Raw genomic sequence first — 19,287 nt, 5'->3', positions numbered from 1 at the left:
ATGTGATTGTCTTTTAAGAAATGTATGTAACACTCTGTAATTTCTTTTTTTCTAGATCTACTTTGCCTTATCCGGGGACACAAGAACAATATGAGGTAATGAAATTACTTTTGCATTTCCAGAAGAGTTTTTAATGTGGGCTTATCTTGTTTTATTTGTTCTTGGTTTTAATCATTTAAGTAATGATATAGTATGAATGGTAAATTACAGTGTCTTGATATTGGAACAGGAGGACTACTTACATTGTGATAGAAGTGTTCAGATATTTGATGCCTATAATTCACTTCTGTAACAGTTCAAATTAACTCTTCCTCTGTTGGTGTTAGAGATGAATTTGGGGCATTCGTTGGATAAAGCAATATGCTATTCTGAGAAAAATTTAGGGTAGCAGAGCAAAAGTGAGATAAAAGGACCTCAGTCACATAAATCTTAAAAGCATATTTTGTTTCTGTACATGTTGTTATTTTGCATAATTTTTCACTTATATGCTCAGACTCATCTTCTTAGCATTTTTATTCAATGGTAGGTGAATCATTGGATTTGAGAACATATTAGATAAAAATGCAATCTTTCACATTTTACATTAAGAAAAGCATTTAATTTGCAACCTTTATATGCTAGTGCTCTGCCAGTTGCTATGGCTGCTACTTGATAAAAGAATGTATGGAACAGATATGTTTTTTCTTAAGTTAATTATACAAAGTAATTCTGTTATCAGTAGTTCAGCTGCTCTCTTATTTGCTTGTATTGGGGTGTTGAATGTTAGAAATTATCTTGGACAAATGTCAAAATTAAAATACTAATACAGACAGAAGTTTGGCATTTCATTTTGATTCCCTGAAGCCACCAGTATAAATTTTCTGTTCAAAAATGTGTTTGGAAACATGGAAGATAAACAACAAAACTGCTGCTGATGGGCGTTTTTTTTCTTTGTTCCAGTTATTTATACGAGGGCTTGTTAGAAATCTTTTTAATGAGGGGAATGATGTATATCGAGAAGGTGATTGGAGAGGATCACTGAGTCACTATACAGAAGCTATAAACATAGCTGATTATGCTAATTCTGAAGAAATCCATGTTTCTGATGATATTTTGGAGAAGCTGCACGTAAACAGGATAGCATGTTTTTCAAATATGGTAAGCTTCTGTTTAAACTGTATGATTTCTGTAGAACAGTGTGCTAACAGAGTGTGAAGACATAGGAAGTTTCCTAGTCAGTGGAAAGCTTTTGGTGTTGGGTTGAGAACTGGCATGTTTCAAATCATCATTTTCCCATATTCTTTAATATCTTCCTTTTACAAGTATAATCCTTGAGATATTTTTGGTTACTAATACTAAAATATTAATATAAAGGAGTCATACTAGGCTTGGAAGTTGGTGGACCAATGTTTTTATCCATTTATACTACTGATTGCACCTGAGTTTACTGCTTTCTCTGTGGAATAAGATGGCTCTTATGAAAGAGCTGAATTGTCTTCATAAATGTCACTGGATTTTACATGAATGACATCCCTGCTTGTTTTTAATTGCGTAAGTTGTTGGCTTAGCAAAACTTACACATGCAGTGTGAGTGGCCTTGCTGCATATTTTATAGTGTTTCAGTACCTTTATGTAATAGTTTCAATTTGGTGTTTTGGTGATAAAGTTCTGATTAATGCCTTATTACTTTTTTTTTCCCCTACACATAGGGATTGCATGAAAAAGTTCTAGAAGACTGTGAAATAGCATTAAGATTGAATGAAAATAATTTCAGAGCTCTCTATAGGAAAGCAAAAGCTTTGAATGAACTGGGAAGGTACAAGAAGGCTTATGATGCTGTAGCAAAATGTTCTCTTGCTGTGCCACAGGTAGGTAAATTATATATTGATGATCGTTTTTAGATATTTAATACAGAAAACAAATACTTACATCAAGGCCATTGAAGGTTTTTCTCTTTTGTGTTTTTTTTTTTTTTTTTATGCAGTACTTTTTATTCTTCTAAGAATTATTTCTTGTTATGGAAGTGAAGACTGGTAGCAGAGATTATCATCCCCAAGCTCTGTTATGTTAACTTTCAGCAAAAGAAATAGTCACTTTGCAGTGGGGATCAAGTGCCAAAAAACTTTTGAAATAAACACAGGAACTGAATTAGTAGTTTCAAATTCTCTACAGTCAGAGGTGTACTTACAACATAAAGAGAACAACCCCTCATAATGTACAATATTGATTTTTTTCAAAACTGTAGTTTAGGTGTCCAAGCATCTAGTAATATTCTTACCTGTGCACTGTCCTCATCTGAATAGCTTGTTATGCACCTCTACTCTTAGGCTATATCTATATTAGCAAGCAGCGTATGGTGTAATAGGAGAGGATCTGTAAATGAAATGCTGGTCCTGAGGATCCCATGGTTGTTCATGGTGATTTTGTTTAGTTTTTTTCTGGTGTAGGTTTTGGTTTCATTTCTGGGGGGTTTTTGGTTTGGTTTTGTTTTTTTTCAAGAACACTCCTACAGCACCTTCAATTTAATTTCATCCAAAATTAATCTAATTTGGATCTCTGAGACCTTTGTAATGCAAACTAAAATGCAGTGAGTAAGGAGGATACAGATATTTCACTTCAGAAATGCATTTCAGATTTGAACTAAAATGCTGATGAAAACTTTACATACCTTGCTTAAAACAGACTGATCCCAGAGCAGAATATTATATCAAAATTACAGCTAGACAAACTGTTGAGCATAGGTTTACCTCTTGATTTAGAGTGGGTTTCAGTTGTGTTTCCAAAGACGTAAGTGGTTTATCAGAATATGTAATATTGGACTTTGGATTTTCACTTTGCACCTCTAGATCTGAATGTTTTCGCTTCAAGTTAATCTGCCTTAATATAAGTTTTATAAATAGCCTTTCCTAGCTGTAGGACACACTCTGGAAGCTAAATCTTAAAATCATTTAACTGAATCATTATTATAACTATTAGTACAGAGTGAAATATGAACAGGCTTTTAACTCAACCTTTCTAATTGTATGATGCAATTACTGCCAACATACGGAGTTGCCATTACATATTCAATAGTGTTATGTAGTAGCTGACATTATGGTAATCAGAAATGTGGCTCTCAATTTGTATAAAAACAAAACAACCCCCCCCATCCACTCAAAGAACAAACATCCTCCCCAAATGACCAAACAAAAAACAGCCACCCACAAAAAATCCCATTTCTCTGGTTTTGGAAAAATCTTTACATTATTTTAAAATCAGTTAAATGGAAGAGGAGGGTTATGTCTATTTTCTGGCTTTTTTTTTTTTTTCCTTCCTTTAATTCCAGATATTTTGGAAGTTTTGCTTGAAGGTAGTAGTATTTTTCAGCATTAGCTTGCATACGTTTGTGGAAAAAATAAAGCTGCCTTAAGAGACATCCTGCATGTAGGAATATTGCAGAATACAGACTGAGATGTAAACGGATATCTTGACTAGATGACAATACATGTAAATTATGAAACTTTATTTATGTCTTTTAGGATGAAAGTGTGATTAAGCTTACCCAGGAACTAGCTCAAAAACTTGGGTTAAAAATAAGGAAAGCATATGTAAGAGCAAAGGTAAGATTTTTATTTTAACATTAAGGTTTCCCTGTCTTAATAACCACTTTGTATTTAATGAAGGCATCTTCTCATTGCAGCCACCCTCCTCCAGTTCAATTTCTAGCGATGTATCAACTCAGGTAAGGCTTTACATGCTCAAAGTGCAAGCTGACTTTATAGTGCCGGGGGGGGGGGGGGGGGAATAATCGTTTCATAATTTCACGATGATGAAGTGAAAATGGTGCAACTGACATTTTATGTAAGATGCTGTTAATTTGGTCTTTAGGGTTCTGTTAATCTTTGTGTTCAGTTTTGCTGTGTATGTAAGGCAGACCAGGATGCAAGTTAGCTTTTTAGAATAAATGTTAGCTAAATCATTAAATCCAGTGCAATGAATATATTTACTTCTAATGCCTTGAGGCAAGGGCATAGTTAATATGCTGATTTATTTACTTATTTCACTTCTTTGACACTTATTAAAGTGAAGCATACTGCCATTAAATCCCTTTTGATTTATGCATTTGTCCAAATACAACCTTTATTAGCAGATGAACTTGCATTTATCTTGCTGTTTGTACTGTGTCTGAGCAGCAGTAATGAAGAGGAGCTCATCTTACAGACCTTTTTCATGGGAGCATAGACAATTTAGCTGTAAATGAATGAGGAAATATAGGAACAGCTCATTTAAGGTCCTGTTTAGACTTTTTTTATTCCTTGGAGTGGTTGGTTGCAGATTTTTAGTGACCCTGTGAGAGTTGATTTCAGTCTGCAAATAGATGCTTTATCTAAAGAAATTATCTAAATTCTGTTGTACTTCACGAATTCAAGATTTTATGAAATCCAGGTGTGAGGATTTGCGTTCTTAATCTGAATATTTATTTGAAGATTTTTAATTGCTCTTACGAAAAGTGCTGAGAGGTATTTTTTTTTCCTCACTTACAGAATTCTTCTGTAGAAGATATTGAGTTAGGTAAGTCTTGTGTTACAACCTAGGAAGCTATGTGTGCCATACATATATGTATCTGTTGAGAAAATTAATCTTGTCATTTGAAAGATCTGTGGTAAAAACTCTGATCTGTTTGTCTCTAAAACTACATATTTAAGTGCCTAAGCAAATTTCCTTTCAGTCTCTTCAACTTGATATGATTGTAACTGCTCCTATAGCATTTGTCTCATACTGTTCTCTTTAAGTTGGAAAAATAGGAAGGGGAGAGTATGCCAGAGATTTAGTGGAGTATCAGGTCTGTAACTTTTCCTCTTTTTTAGTTTGAGTAATATATAAACACTCGAGATACAGGTACTCATGAACTGGAAGTTAATAGAAGTTAGCAATATTTAATGTGGCTTTGCTTAAACATTCTTCATGTTTCTCCACTCCCTCACCCCTCAGGGTAGAAGTTATCCAAGGTATTTTTACATCTTTGAACGAAAGTTCCAGTCATTCCCATCTTAACTGTTTCAGATTTATCTGACCAGAAGCAAGAGATAGTTTCTGCTACTTGTTCAACAAACTTTGAAGTGTCTAAAGTGTCTTCAGCACCTGTACCATCTTTACCTTCTATTATGCCTCTTCAAGTGGAAAAGGTTTCCTTGCCATCTGCAGTGCTGGCAAATGGAGGAAATGTTTCTTTCTCTATGTCAGAACCATGTTTAGATTATGGAGATGGAGATATAATTATTGGGGAAGAACTTGATGAATTACTTGATTCTGTGCCTGATCCAGATGAAAGTGTAATGGTAAGACTTTTTTGTTTGTTTTCATTCTCAAAAGACTGTCCTTGTGAGCAGGGTCTTGTATTTTTATCAAGTGGGCTAACAGTGAAATGTGAGTTACCTTTTTTGGTTATGATTTTCTCAGGTGCAGAGTCTTGCAAACGTGGCTGTAGACATACCAGGGCCCAGCAGAGCTCCAGGGACAATTACATTGCTTTTGTGTGATGGAAAACATGAGTGAGATTGCTGGGGGAGGGACACTACTTCGGAAATACTGCTACACTACTACCAGTACTACCACAGTGGGAGGGATACTACTTCCGGGAAAGAGTGACATAGATACTTGAAGTCCAGGCTAGTGTGTTGGTTTTTTTGGGAGGTGTTTTTGTTTTCTTCTGTCAGAGTATTTTTGGTGAAATAAACCCTCTCAGAACCTGAGAGTTGTTGGAGTGCTGACCCTGTAGGAGTAGAAACTGTAGTTAAACATGCTATTAGCTTTGCAAGACAGTAGTACTTGCGCTGTGGTCTTCTATTGCATTCAGTAGTGTCTCTGCAATTGGAGCGTTGTCCAGATCCAGCTCCTGGATAACCAGGAATAGTTATACCATCATGAGTCTAATTTTTAATACTTTTTAGAAGAGATTATTAATTTAAGCACATGAAGAGTTGTTCTTCATTACACCACCATTCCAGAGCTAGAACAGACTGTGAAGCATACAGAGTTCCTCAACTATTAGTCAAAATGAGGGCTCTGATTGATGAGCAGAGATGTCTGACCTTATGAGCAAGGTTACTGTCTGTCTGCTGTGGCCCTATCGGTCATTTGGAGACGTTAGTATTAGTATGCAATGTTGAATGACGCTGTGGCATATTTAATTCTTCAGTTAGTTGTGATTTCAATTCTTCATTCAGATGTGGATGCAGTTGGAAATCTTAAAATAAAAAATACTTGGACTTCTAATTTTCTGTTTTATGCACTTTGTTTTGTAGAAAGTATTTTGGAAATGTAGCAATTAATTACTTTTAATAAAGCCTAGGAAGTCTGCTGTAGTGAAAACCAGGAAGCAGTACAATCTTCCAAGATTGACTGCAGTCCTGTGTAGTGTAGAATCTTGAATGAGTTGTAGGCTAACAACTTGGGGAACATAGGGAATTTCCCGTTGGCCAGACCCTGTGCAGATGTATTTGTTCAACCTCCAGACAAGAAGGAAGCCTATTGGGATGATAGAGAGAGAGAAGGAAAACTCCCCTACTTGGTTATGTCCTTAGCAGAGGTATACAGAAGGATAGGTTCTTTTTCAGGGGTGGATGGGAGACCCTTTGCAGAGTATAGTATCATTTTATTGTTTCTGAGCTTTTATTTCAAAGCTAACTCTACTGTACTGCAATTTGAATTCTCTTTATTTAGAAAAAAAATCATGTCGATTACTGACTCTTCCTACTCTTCCCTCTTGTCTTATTTTTTTAAGATAATTTGGAAATTTAGCTCTGATCTGGTTCATGAATAAATCCAGAACCTAGTAAGTTAATAAACTTCAGCTAACTGAGCCACTGAAGCAGTTGATTTCTGGGTAATTCCTTGCATTAGGACAGGTTTAGGGTTTGATCACTGTAGTCCCCTAAGTGCACTGTAGCTCTGTTCAGTACTGCAGTACTGTAGTGTGCCTTTTATTATTGCTTTTCAGTAGGTTTATAAAAGCTTTGCATTAATGTTACTAAAAGAAATGCTATTGCAGATTATGTTCTTGAGATTTTTTTTTTTCTGTGTGAACATTTTCTTTAAATTCTTTTTTTTTTTTTTTTTTCCCCAGCAAACTGCGGGAGTCAGAGGACCAATTCCCACAGGAAGCGTGGCTCCTACTGTACCTTTCTCTGCCTCCTTGTTGGGGACGCTACCAGTTAGTGCAGGATTTGTTCCTTCACCTTCTCTTTCAGAAATCTTTTCACAGCCTTTGGCTTCTTCACTGGAAAGTTTTTGCTCACCATTAAGCACCTTTTCAATCAGTGACCCAAAAAGAGGTAAGAAATAAGTCTCAATATTTAACCTGTTATGATGAGAGCTGTGCATGAGCCAACTGGCTTCTTCTTTTAAATGAGTTTTCGCAACTGTTCACTATTATTTAACACTTAAATAACATCTGATCTATGCTCACAATTTTTGAGAGTATTGATAATCAACATTGGTTGTACACAAGAATTTATAAATAAAGCTTTTGTTTACTTGGGGCCTGCATAAGCATACTCCAAGCTCCCTCTGTTCAGTTTTTACTGCATTTATTGTGCAAGTCATTTGTTTCATGTATAAGTAGGAAGAAGGAACCATGTTCTTTCAAACTTTTTTTTTTCTTTAAACAAAGGTGTTCTTACAGCTTAAACCATTTCTTACGATTTAGCAATAAACAAGAATTCTAAAAGACTAATAAAACTGCATGCTCTGAAAAGTTACCAGTAATCCATGTTTGATTTCAAACTCTGGGGACTGTTACTATGTAGTGAAATAACAAGATACAGTCAGTGAACTAGAAAAGATAAAATGAAGTTCTGTCTCTAATTACTAGTCTTACAGGACTGTGCTGTCCTTAGAACAAAGCCAAATTCACAAAATAAAACTAAAAATAGAACAATCCTTTTACCTGTCTTTCATCTCATTTTTGATAGGCAGATATTCCTTATCTGTCTGCCCTTCTTGTAGTGCACAAACAGCTTCATGTTGCGTCAGCACATGCCTGTGAAGCTAATGTTGATGTTAATCAGGTAGTTACTAGGTAGTCATCTTCCATGTAAGTTTTTAGCCTAGATGTTTAAAATGGGCTTTTACAGAATACAAAACATAGTCATGGCAAACAAAGAAGCCCCCTTGGTGTTTGTCAGAAGACCAACCCTTTGATACTTTTACTTCTCAGGAATGATAAATAATTTTTTGCATAGGATATTTTGTGAACTGAAATAATTAAAAATTCTTTGTGTTCCTTTAGACCTTTCAAGTTCAGCTTCTAGAGATGGAACACCAACACTTAGTAGCAATAATTCCCCATTGTTTGTAAGTGTTTTCTGTGTTTTCTTTCACATCAGTTCAAATGTTAACATTTTGAAGGCTTAAACTAAGATCATAGTTTTCACAGTAGAAGTTTTCATTTTAAAAAATATGGCACTTGTACCATTAAAATGTGATTCTGGCTGAAAGACAGTTGTACAGTAGCAGTAACTGAACACATGAGAAAATCTACAAAGCTTGTTCTATAAATGCAAACCTTGACTACTGTCATAGCCACTTTTCCATTCTGAGGAACTTGTAAAAGACTGTGGAAGTGTAAAAATAACCCACCTAAGAGAGAGGAAATCTCTTATGATCCAAGTGCCAAAGACTAGGAATACTGGAGAACTGTCCTAGTACAGGAGCAGAGCAAAGATCACCTTGTGTCTGAGAATCCATCTGGTCTCTGTGTTCTAGTCATGCTGTATATTTTCAATCATGATGCTGGCCATTGATTATGTGGGGAAGGGTGCTTGAAGGATTGCATCCTTGTGAGCCACGGTGTAGTAATAATTAGCCTGTTCTTTTCCCTGTGCCTGGTTGGATCTTGTTATGTGCTTAGTCTTTGCTGGGTATATGGCTTTTGTAAAATCTGTGTCCCCTTCTTAGACCTGTGGCTAAATTTGTATTTTGATTTGTTGTTTTGTTTTTTTTTTTTGTGTGTGTGTGTAGTCTTTCATATGCTTTAAAGAATAATTCAGTAGGTTAAATTTTAGTTGTAGAGAAACTATATGGATCAAGTAAAATATGCTTTCTTCCAACAGATAAATGGCCCTAGTAGTTTGTTTGGGTCTGAAAATTACATGGGAATTGCAGGCCAAACTAGAAATGACTTTTCAAATGTTTTTAGCAGTGCAACTGCTAATATACCTGTATCTTCAGCACTTGCGGGAAGAAACCCACTAGAAGGCACACATGAGCTAAGACAGGCCTGCCAGTTATGTTTTGTCAAAAAAGGTAAGGGGCTTTTGGACTCAATTGGGTTGATTTTTAAAAAATATAAAAGCATACATTTAGAACTTCAGTGTTCTTAAATTAAAATACTGTTGGCTTCTAAGTAGTGTTAATCCTGACTTGTTCTTTGCAGATGTAGTATGATCTTATGGTTAAGGAACTGGTAAAATGTTTCAACAACTGTTTTATCTTTCTTCTTGTCTTTATTTCTTGTCCTAATAGATTCTTGATTCCTAAGCACACCACAAATCACCACACGCTTTCACCCACCTGTATGTAAGGTCATTCACGCTCTGTATTCGCTTTCCTCCCAGCCCCCAGGGTACTGTGAAGAATGACACCTTTGCTCAAGACTAAAAAAAACTTGCAATACTCTCTCTGATTGGCCATGGGGAATTGAACTGCAGTTCAAAGTGCCTGGTAACCTTCACATCCCATCTGTTTTATTGTTCTTTCAAACTAATTCTAAATAATAATCTGAGGCTTCCAAACCTTTGTAATAATTAACTCCACTGTATTGACTGAAAGTATCTTAACCAATATTGGGCTTTAATATAACTAATCCTTTTTAGGCCTGAGCTGTTGCTGTTAAATAGAGCCATATTCTAGAGACAATAGCTTTTATTAAGACAAATCTTAAAAATGAGCATCTTGCTTCACGTTATAGGTGTCACCGATATTGATATATCGTAAAGAATTGTATCAAGACATAGGGGATGACTGCTGTAGTTTTAGGAACTTGCATATCGTTTTTGTTTTTTTTTTTTTTACAAGAATAATCTGTGAAATGGTATTTTAAAACCCCCCACATTCTGCTAAAAGCAGGTGCTATGAAATACTTGCGGAAGCATATAGCATGTTCCTAACTTCGCTTTTTGCATCAAAGCATCTGTTTCTTCTGTTTCATTGCATCTCTATCAAAGCCATTATGTGTCTCGTGCTTTTACTACCTACTTTTGAAATTGTACTCTTCATCAGCTTCTTGTCTAGGGGAACAGTCACATTCTTGGTTTTGCAGTCCCTTAAATAGCAAAATCCACTGAGCATTGCTTGTCTTAAGACTCCCTTATTTCTTCTTTTTGGTGGTAATGTAATCTTCACTGTAGTATCATCCTAAAGACAGAATTTAAAGCTAGATGTGTTTTTGTTTCCAAAATCACAGAATTCTGGTATTGGCATTTATATTTTTGGCATGTGCATACTCATTACCTACTGTGTTTTATCTCTAAACATAGTAACTATTCTAATACAATAAAAGCTGAAGGTTAAGAGAGCCATTTACTGATCCTTGGTATTCATCTGCATTGACAACTTATAAATAAGCAAGTTCAGTTTTAAATTGGTGTTATGTAAATGTATACTTTGGAATTTGGAAAAAAGTGGTAATTTGTTGGTGTTCCAAAGTAATCTTAAGGTTGTAACACATCATTCCTCCCCACATAACTGCTGTTTTTTTCCTTGCCGAGACTGGTCCTTTTGTAAGTATTCAGTCTTTTTCTATTCTGTTCAACGTGGCTGTTAATGACTTTTGGTTCTTCAGAGTTGCTGGTGCAAGTAGGAACTCTATTCAGTGTATTTGTGTATTTTGCTTTGGGCTTATGTGCCAACCTGTGTATGGAAATATTAGAAGTATGTTGCAGTACATGCAAATATAAGCAATTTTCTGTGGTTGTTTCAGGTCCTAAATTACTGGATTACGCTTACCACCCCAGTTTAGAACATAAATGTAAGAAGGATATTCTAATTGGCAGGATAAAAAACTCTGAAGATAAATCATGGAAAAAAATACGTCCCAGACCAACAAAGACACAGTACGTGGGACCGTATTATATATGTAAAGGTATGCGTTACATATAGCAAAATGGTAATGTCTGCACTCAAAATAACATAGTTTAGCTTTTCCACAGTGAAGTACAGAGTGAGTTTTTATACTTGCTCATGGGAGGTGGAGAAGGAAGTTCACTGGGTTGTTTATATTTTCCAAGGTTGTAAAGAGAGCCATATTTTGACCATTAATGGGATTATTTAGAGAACATGCACTGTATTTCCCTACTGTTCTCCATGAATAACTTTGCTTCCTAGTGCTGGGCTATTATTCTTAAAAGAAAAAGCAACAAAAAAAGAAGAGCATTCTTGTTAGACTTCTGCAGTATGAGCCTCTACTTATGATCTAAGCAAGATAACTCTTGCATGAATTAACAGCTGTGTTTAAGCAAAAGGTATTCGGAGTTCTGAACATTGTTGCCTAGACCAGAGAAGGATAGTTGATGGAGTTGTGCTTCAGCCTTTCTAATTTCTTTCAGTGTAAGGTTTTTCTTCTGTCAGAGGACTTCTGTGATCCTTTTACAATGGATGTAGCTTCTTTATTAAAAACATTTGAAATTGAGATAGTGGATGTTTTAAGATAAATAAGATAAAAGTTGTGTAAAGGCAATGTCATATTCAATGTTACCATTCTAGATGTTGCTGCTGAAGAGGAATGCAGATATCCAGGTCATTGCACATTTGCGTATTGCCAAGAGGAGATCGATGTGTGGACACTGGAGCGCAAAGGAGCCTTCAGTCGAGAGTCTCTTTTTGGGGGAAATGGAAAGATCAACTTGACCGTGTCCCAACTTCTTCAAGAACATCACGGATTATTTATGTTTCTTTGTGAGGTGCTGCTTTATTTCTAATGACACAATAAAAATTATAATAGATAAGAAAATTACTTGGAAAGAAATGCTTTGGTTCATGCATGACTATTTCTTAAATTTTGAAATGCATGTTCAGTAATCTGGCTATCTTTAGATTAGAAAGTAATTGAAGTCTCTTAAAATCTTTAAGGTAAGGTATATTTTAAAATATATAAAATACATACTCTATAATGACCTGGTTTTTGTATTCCAGAAATGTTTTGATCACAAACCGAGAATAATAAGCAAAAGGAACAAGGATAACTCATCTTCTTGTTCTCACCCTGCTATGCATGACTTTGAAGATAACAAGTATGTCTGAAATCCCATCTCTCTAAGTTTCAAATTAAAAGCAGAGGTTTTGGGGCATTCTATTTAATACCGATTTTCACTTCTTAACCTGTTGATTAGCTTCTCTTCCTTGTTAACTGTTACGATTTGGTGGTATTGCGAAGACAAACTTGCTGAACAAGGATTGTCTCATGTAACTAAACTGAAAGTGAACTATTTCTTTATCAACGCATTCAAAAATAGTGGTATCCACCCTCATGTTTGAATCTTATTTGTTTTGGTGTCAGTTTGTTAATAGCTTTTCTATCTAGTGAGCATTGATGTGTGATGTCACACACAGATATGTCATGGTAAGTTAATACAGGAGGAATTCATAAGTTTGCTCTTTGTTCAGTCTGTTTTGCTTATTTTGCTGTAGTTTTAACTCAGCTGGTTAAGAACAGGTTTGCCTTAATTGCAGTGTCTGAAATAGACTGTAGGCTTTATAAACCCAGTTGATAAAGAATAGTGTAAGAAAAGTGTTTATAATTATTCTGTGAAAGTTAGCAAAGTGGCATAGTGACAGTGGTGTTAATTAAGTTTTGGAGAATTAATAGACTTACATTTTTATATGATGGAAATGTAAGTGGGAGCATTTTTAATCCTTTATTTGTCTTCTACTTCCCTACATTGAGGAAACACTACAGCTGTAAGAGCTAGGCTGCTACTGTGATGCATCAGCTCTTTCTCTAATGGTGCTCTACAAACGAATAAGTACTTGCTTTTTGTAAGTAGCTCAGGATATGCACTTGAAAGTGGACATGATACACTTTCCCTCTTGGAAACCAGTGATGCAGTTCAGTAATGCTTTGCAGAAGAGAGACTTCTAGATTTTACAAGAGTACTGTTTTGTGATGCTGGTTTACTCAGCCTAGAAATAAATAATTAGATGCTCCTTCCTTCTGGGAACTGTTTCCAAAACAGGTGCCTTGTCCACAGTCTGCGTGAAACTATGGTGAAATATTCCAAAATCCGCCCTTTTCAAGTTCGATGTCAGCTTGACCTGTGCAGACATGAGGTCCATTATGGCTGCTTACGAGAGGATAAATGCTTTTATGCTCACAGCCTGGTAGAGCTTAAAGTCTGGATAATGCAAAAGGAAACAGGTATGTTTGGTAAAATGCTCACTTTACTCTTCACTGAAATGCCACTTCTTCCTTGTCTCAACCCCTTTCTGAAATCAGCAACCCAGGCCCAGTGCATTCACTTACAATATGCTGGAATCATAGTCAATAAACAGTAATGTAGATAAGATAAAAAGTTTTGAGCAGGCTACTAGCTAGTCAAAATTAGCAAGTTTTTGAGAGTAAAAAATGTCAGAACTGCTCATTGTGATCACATTTTTTTCTTGAAATACCACTAGGAGCCTTGAGCAGATTTAAATCCAAGTCAAACTAGAATTGGTTTTATTTTTAAACCTTCTAAGTTTGGAAGATCTTGATCAAATTTTTTTTCCAGCTTGAAATATTTTACTTATGCCATTGTTTCCCTTCATCCCCCAGTAAAAGATCAAATTTTTCTGCAGTTAAACCTTTCTTTCAGCTTAGTGCCATTCTGATATTCTTAACATAGTGAGCCAGAAAAGAAATCCTTCCAGTTTGCTCGTCTGTCTGTATGTGTTGATAAAACTTGTTTTTCTGTTCTTGCTTACACAGGACATTTAGGCTGCTTTTTGTTGATCTCACTTTTTTTTTGTTGGCTTCTTTGAGGATAACAAATTTTACTACTTTGTTTCTAGCTGACATCTTTTGAACAGTATGTCTCTCACAGTCCATTATTTGGTCAGGAGTTCCAAGCAGTTGAACTGTTAACAGGAAGTGATTTTTACCATGTAGTAGTTGCTCATTCTTCCTGTCTTGCTCTGTATGACAGCAGTACTTTGCATATTAAGCAGTCACGTTGGATCATTGTGGTACATGGAGGAAAAGGGGAAACTTGGCAATTCCAGTGTGTTAACAGCCTTTCTGGCATTTTTGCCCCTTTATGTCTGAGATTTATCCTCACTTGTTCCCTTGGCGTGGTTTAAACCCAGCCATGCAGCTCGTTCACCCACTCCCCCCCTTCCTCTTTCTTCCCTTCCTCCTCCCCCCACCCCGATCCCAGAGGGATGGGGAGGAGAATTGAAAGACTGTAACTCCCACGGGTTGAGATAAGAACAGTTCAGTAACTAAGGTATGACACAAACCACTGCTGCTGCCACCAATAATAATAATGATAAGGGAAATAACAAGGGGAGAGAATACGATACCACCCACCGAAATGAGCCCGACCAAGCAGTGAGTACCCTTCCGGGTAACTCAGTTACATCCCGGGCATGACGTGCTGTGGTATGGAATATCTCTTTGGCTAGTTTGGGTCAGGTGTCCTGTCTCTGCTTCCTCACGGCTTCCCCTCCTCCCTGGCAGAGCATGAGGCTCACAAAGTCCTTGGTCGGGTAAACATTTAAGCAGTAACTAAAAACATTGGTGTTATCAGTGCTGTTCTCAGGCCAAAAGTCAAAAACACAGCACTGCACCAGCTACTAAAAGGGAGAAAAATTGACTGCTACTGCTGAACCCAGGACATTACAGTATCACAGTGTCACAGTATGCTAGAGATTGGAAGGGACCTCGAAAGATCATCTAGTCCAATCCCCCTGCCAGAGCAGGAACACCTAGATAATGTTACACAGGAATGTGTCCAGGCGGGTTTTGAATGTCTCCAGGGAAGGAGACTCCACAACCTCCCTGGGCAGCCTGTTCCAGTGTTCCGTCACCCTCACTGAGAAGAAGTTTCTTCTCAAGTTTAAGTGGAACCTCTTGTGTTCCAGTTTGTACCCATTACCCCTTGTCCTATCATTGTTTGCCACTGAGTGGAGCCTGGCTCCATCCTCGTGACACTCCCCCTTTATATATTTATAGACACTAATAAGGTCACCCCTCAGTCTCCTCTTCTCCAAACTATAGAGACCCAGCTCCCTCAGTCTTTCCTCATAAGGGAGATGCTCCACTCCCTTAATCATCTTAGTTGCCCTGCGCTGGACTCTCTCCAGCAGGTCCCTGTCCTTCTTGAACTGAGGGGCCCAGAACTGGACACAACATTCCAGATGCGGTCTCACCAGGGCAGAATAGAGGGGAAGGAGGACCTCTGTCGATCTACTAACCACCCCCCTTCTGATACAACCCAGGATGCCATTGGCCTTCTTGGCCACACGGGCACAGTGTTGGCTCATGGTCATCCTGTCGTCCACTAGGACCCCCAGGTCCCTCTCCCCTACGCTGCTCTCTAACAGGTCGTTCCCGAACCTATACTGGAACCTGGGGTTGTTCCTGCCCAGATGCAGGACTCGACACTTTCCCTTGTTATATTTCATCCAGTTATTCCCTGCCCAACTCTCCAGCCTGTCCAGGTCTCGCTGGATGGCAGCACAGCCTTCTGGCGTGTCAGCCACTCCTCCCAGCTTAGTGTCATCAGCAAACTTGCTGATAGTACACTCAATTCCCTCATCTAAATCGTTGATGAATATATTAAATAATACTGGTCCCAGTACTGACCCTTGAGGCACTCCACTAGTTACAGGCCTCCAACTAGACTCAGCCCCATAGACTACAACTCTCTGGCTTCTCTCCTTCAGCCAGGTCACAGTCCACCTCACTGCCTGATCATCCAGACCACACTTCCTCAATTTAGCTGTGAGGATGCTGTGGGAGACTGTGTCAAATGCTTTGCTGAAGTGAAGGTAGACCACATCCACTGCTCTGCCATCATCCATCCACCGTGTTATTTCCTCATAAAAGGCTAAGAGATTGGTCAAACATGATTTCCACTTGGTGAAGCCATGTTGACTGCCCCTCATAACCCTCTTATCCTTGATATGCTTTAAGATGGCACTAGGGATAAGGTGTTCCATCACTTTCCCAGGGATGGAGGTGAGGCTGACCGGTCTATAGTTACCCAGGTCCTCCTTCTTGCCCTTTTTGAAGACTGGAGTGACATTTGCTTTCCTCCAGTCCTCAGGCACCTCTCCTGTTTCCCAAGACTTGGTAAAGATGATGGCGAGTGGTCTAGCAATGACTTCCGCCAGTTCCCTCAGCACCCGCAGGTGCATCCCATCTGGACCCATGGATTTATGGATGTCCAGATTGCTCAACTGGTCTCTAACCCATTCCTCATCGACTAAGGCAAACTGCTCCGTCGACCTGACTTCATCTAAGGTCTCAGGGGTACAGGGCTCCTCAGGACTGCCTGCAGCAGAGTAGACAGAGACAAAGAAGGCATTCAGTAACTCTGCCATCTCTGTATCTTCTGTCACCAGGGCACCCATCCCGTTCATCAGTGGGCCTACATTGCCTCTGGTGTTAGTTTTATCTGCCATGTATTTGAAAAAGCTCTTTTTGCTGTCCTTGACCCTTCTCGCCAGGTTTAATTCTAAGGAGGCCTTAGTCCTCCTAGCTGCCTTCCTACATCCTCTAGCAGCAGCCTTATATATTCCTCCCAAGTGGCCAGCCCCTCCTTCCATGACCTGTAAACTCTCCTCTTCCACTTGAGCATACCCAGCAATTCCCTATTTAGCCACGCAGGTCTCCTGGCCCTCTTCCTTGACTTCCTGCGTGTTGGGATGCTCCGATCTTGAGCTCGGAAAAAGCAGTCCTTGAATGCCAACCAACTATCTTGGGCCCCTTTACCTTCAAGCAGCCTTGCCCATGGGATTTCCCCTAGCAATTGCTTGAAAAGGCCAAAGTTTGCCCTGCTAAAGTCCACGGTTGCAATTCTACCTGCTATTCTACTAGTCCTACCACACAAGATCCTGAATTCCACCATCTCGTGGTCGCTGCAACCAAGGCAGCCCTCAACCTTCCTGCTTCGACCAGATCCTCCTTGTTAGTGAGGATGAGATCCAGCAGCGCTCCTCTCCTGGTTTGCTCATCCACCGTTTGCAGGAGGAAGTTATCATCCATACACTGGAGGAACCTCCTGGACTGCGGCTGGGTTGCTGAGTGGTCCTTCCAGCAAACATCAGGGAAGTTAAAATCCCCCACGACGACCACGGCCTGTGACTGTGAGGCCGCTCTCAGCTGCCTGTAGAAGGCCTCGTCAACTTCCTCACCCTGATCTGGTGGTCTGTAACAGACACCACAACAGTATCGCCCCTGCCAGCCTGCCCCTTAATTCTCACCCACAGACTCAACTCGCTCGTCATCTGTCCCTGGACAGAACATCCACCCCTTATTCCATACCATTCATGTCGTGCTCAGATCCCACATTTTCAATATACCATCACTCTTATCTCAGTGCACTCTTATCTTAGTGCATGGACCAGTCCCTATAAAGCTGCTGAGTCCATCTGGTCCATGATGTGAGGTTCCATCTCTTGTAACAGTCTTTTGAGGCAGGAGAGGCTGTGTGCAGTGTTCACACTTGTGAATAACCTGGGCAATAGTGTCCATTGTTAAGTCCACCCCTCGATCATGAGTCCATCTCTATGTTGCATCTGTGAACTGCCATGGGCCCACCAGGCTCAAGATAATTCACTTTCCCCTTCAGCAGTTTCTGCAGCTTGTCGCTGGGGACTCCATACAGCTGCCTTCCATCTCTGATGCTTCCAAAGCACTAGAGGGTCCCAGTGGACTAGATACTTGCCCATACTGTCCCACCCACCCTGCCACTCATGGCTGTCCAGCCTTGGGGAAAATCTCCTGGTCCTCCTGTATCATTGTCTAACCCTAGACAAGTCCCAAACTTGAGTGTGCTTAACTTTTCAGATCAGACAAAGTGGCCGTGGGTAGAACACACTGTGTGTGTGCCAACATGCTGATCCCCATCACAATCAGCAGGCAGGTCCCAAGGGTACCCAAAGGCAATTCAAAACCTTCAGAACTCTCAGATGCTGCTGCTGTACTTGTCACTGGGGCTGGCGCAGCTGCTGTGCTTGGAGGCTCTCCCACCACCAGCTTCTGTTTTCTGAGGCCAGCTCCTCCTCCTCTGCCTTGCTGGGAAGTGCTGCGTGGTCTCCTGCATCCTCCTGGGGCTCGAGCTCGTGGAGCTCGGTGGGTGGCTGGCAGGGGATGCTCCCGGCCGTTGCGGGGCTCGGCTCCTCCGCTGCCTCCTCCCGCTGCTCAGCAGCTGCCTCCTTCCACTCCTCGACTGCCCCAACCTCCTCCACCGGCAGCTGCACCCTCCCGGCCTCCCGTCCCGCTCCCGCCGCCGCTTGGTCCTTGGGGCCGCTCTCCCGGGCCTCTTTGGCAGCCGCCGGTTCTCGGGGCCGCTCCCCCTCGGCTCCCCGCAGCCTCACGAAGACAGAGGCGAGGGCGAGGGCCAGGGCCAGGCCGGTGAAGAGCAGCCGGACGGCCAGGTACAAGTCCACGGCCACGTCCGTCCCGCCCTGCTGCTGGAGCCCCCCCGTATTACAAGTCATTGCCGTAAAGCACAGTGAGACAAGAACCTTAGCCCAAGCCCCACACTTGAAAAACACTAATACAGCAAATAGGGGCTCTAAGTAAGGTACAGCATTCTGAAACTGTGAGATCAATAGAAACAACTTTGAGAGCCAATGATGAGTGACTATTAATCTGAAGCAATGAATTCTTATCACAGATACGATTAGACACACTCCCTTCAGATCTGTCATTATCTTAACCCCTCGTCCCCAATGTTGGGTGCCAAAAAGAACTGTTGTGGTTTAAACCCAGCCATGCAGCTTGTTCAGTCACTCCCCCCCTTCCTCTTTCTTCCCTTCTCACCCCCCCCCCCCCGGAAGGATGGGGAGGAGAATCAAAAGAATGTAATTCCCACGGGTTAGATAAGAACAGTCCAGTAACTAAGGTATAACACAAATCACTACTGCTGCCACCAATAATAACAATGATAAAGGAAATAACAAGGGAAGAGAATACGATAACACCCGCTGAAACGAGCTGCCCTTCCAGGTAACTCTCAGTTACATCCTGGATGTGCTGTGGTATGGAATACCTCTTTGGCTAGTTTGGGTCAGGTGTCCTGTCTCTGCTTCCTCCCAGCTTCCCCTCCTCCCTGGCAGAGCATG

At 39.9% G+C, this 19,287-nt stretch overlaps 1 protein-coding gene across 4 annotated transcripts in view; it reads left to right on the top strand.

Moving 5' to 3' along the window:
• ZC3H7A (zinc finger CCCH-type containing 7A) overlaps window positions 1-19,287 on the top strand; it is a 34,805-nt gene that overhangs the window by 7,753 nt on the left and 7,765 nt on the right. For 3 of the 4 annotated variants that reach the window (XR_009963458.1, XR_009963457.1, XM_062611839.1), the window contains 14 exons: window positions 56-95; window positions 940-1,137; window positions 1,689-1,847; window positions 3,498-3,578; window positions 3,659-3,700; window positions 4,503-4,530; window positions 5,023-5,297; window positions 7,085-7,292; window positions 8,249-8,313; window positions 9,072-9,264; window positions 10,940-11,101; window positions 11,722-11,918; window positions 12,151-12,248; window positions 13,191-13,372. Coding sequence is in view for 2 of the 4 variants with exons in the window: in XM_062611839.1 (XP_062467823.1) it covers window positions 56-95; window positions 940-1,137; window positions 1,689-1,847; window positions 3,498-3,578; window positions 3,659-3,700; window positions 4,503-4,530; window positions 5,023-5,297; window positions 7,085-7,292; window positions 8,249-8,313; window positions 9,072-9,264; window positions 10,940-11,101; window positions 11,722-11,918; window positions 12,151-12,248; window positions 13,191-13,372 (1,928 nt within the window). In the remaining 2 variants the exon portion in view is untranslated. The remainder of the gene's footprint in view (window positions 1-55; window positions 96-939; window positions 1,138-1,688; window positions 1,848-3,497; window positions 3,579-3,658; window positions 3,701-4,502; window positions 4,531-5,022; window positions 5,298-7,084; window positions 7,293-8,248; window positions 8,314-9,071; window positions 9,265-10,939; window positions 11,102-11,721; window positions 11,919-12,150; window positions 12,249-13,190; window positions 13,373-19,287) is intronic. The other variant, XM_062611838.1, reaches the window with a different exon arrangement.

This window comes from Pezoporus occidentalis, unplaced genomic scaffold (genome assembly GCF_034315485.1).
Source record: "Pezoporus occidentalis ecotype Australia unplaced genomic scaffold, CSIRO_AGI_Poc_V1 ctg158, whole genome shotgun sequence".
NCBI classification, from domain to species: Eukaryota; Metazoa; Chordata; class Aves; order Psittaciformes; family Psittacidae; genus Pezoporus; species Pezoporus occidentalis.
This window is presented reverse-complemented; position numbering and strand designations above follow the sequence as displayed.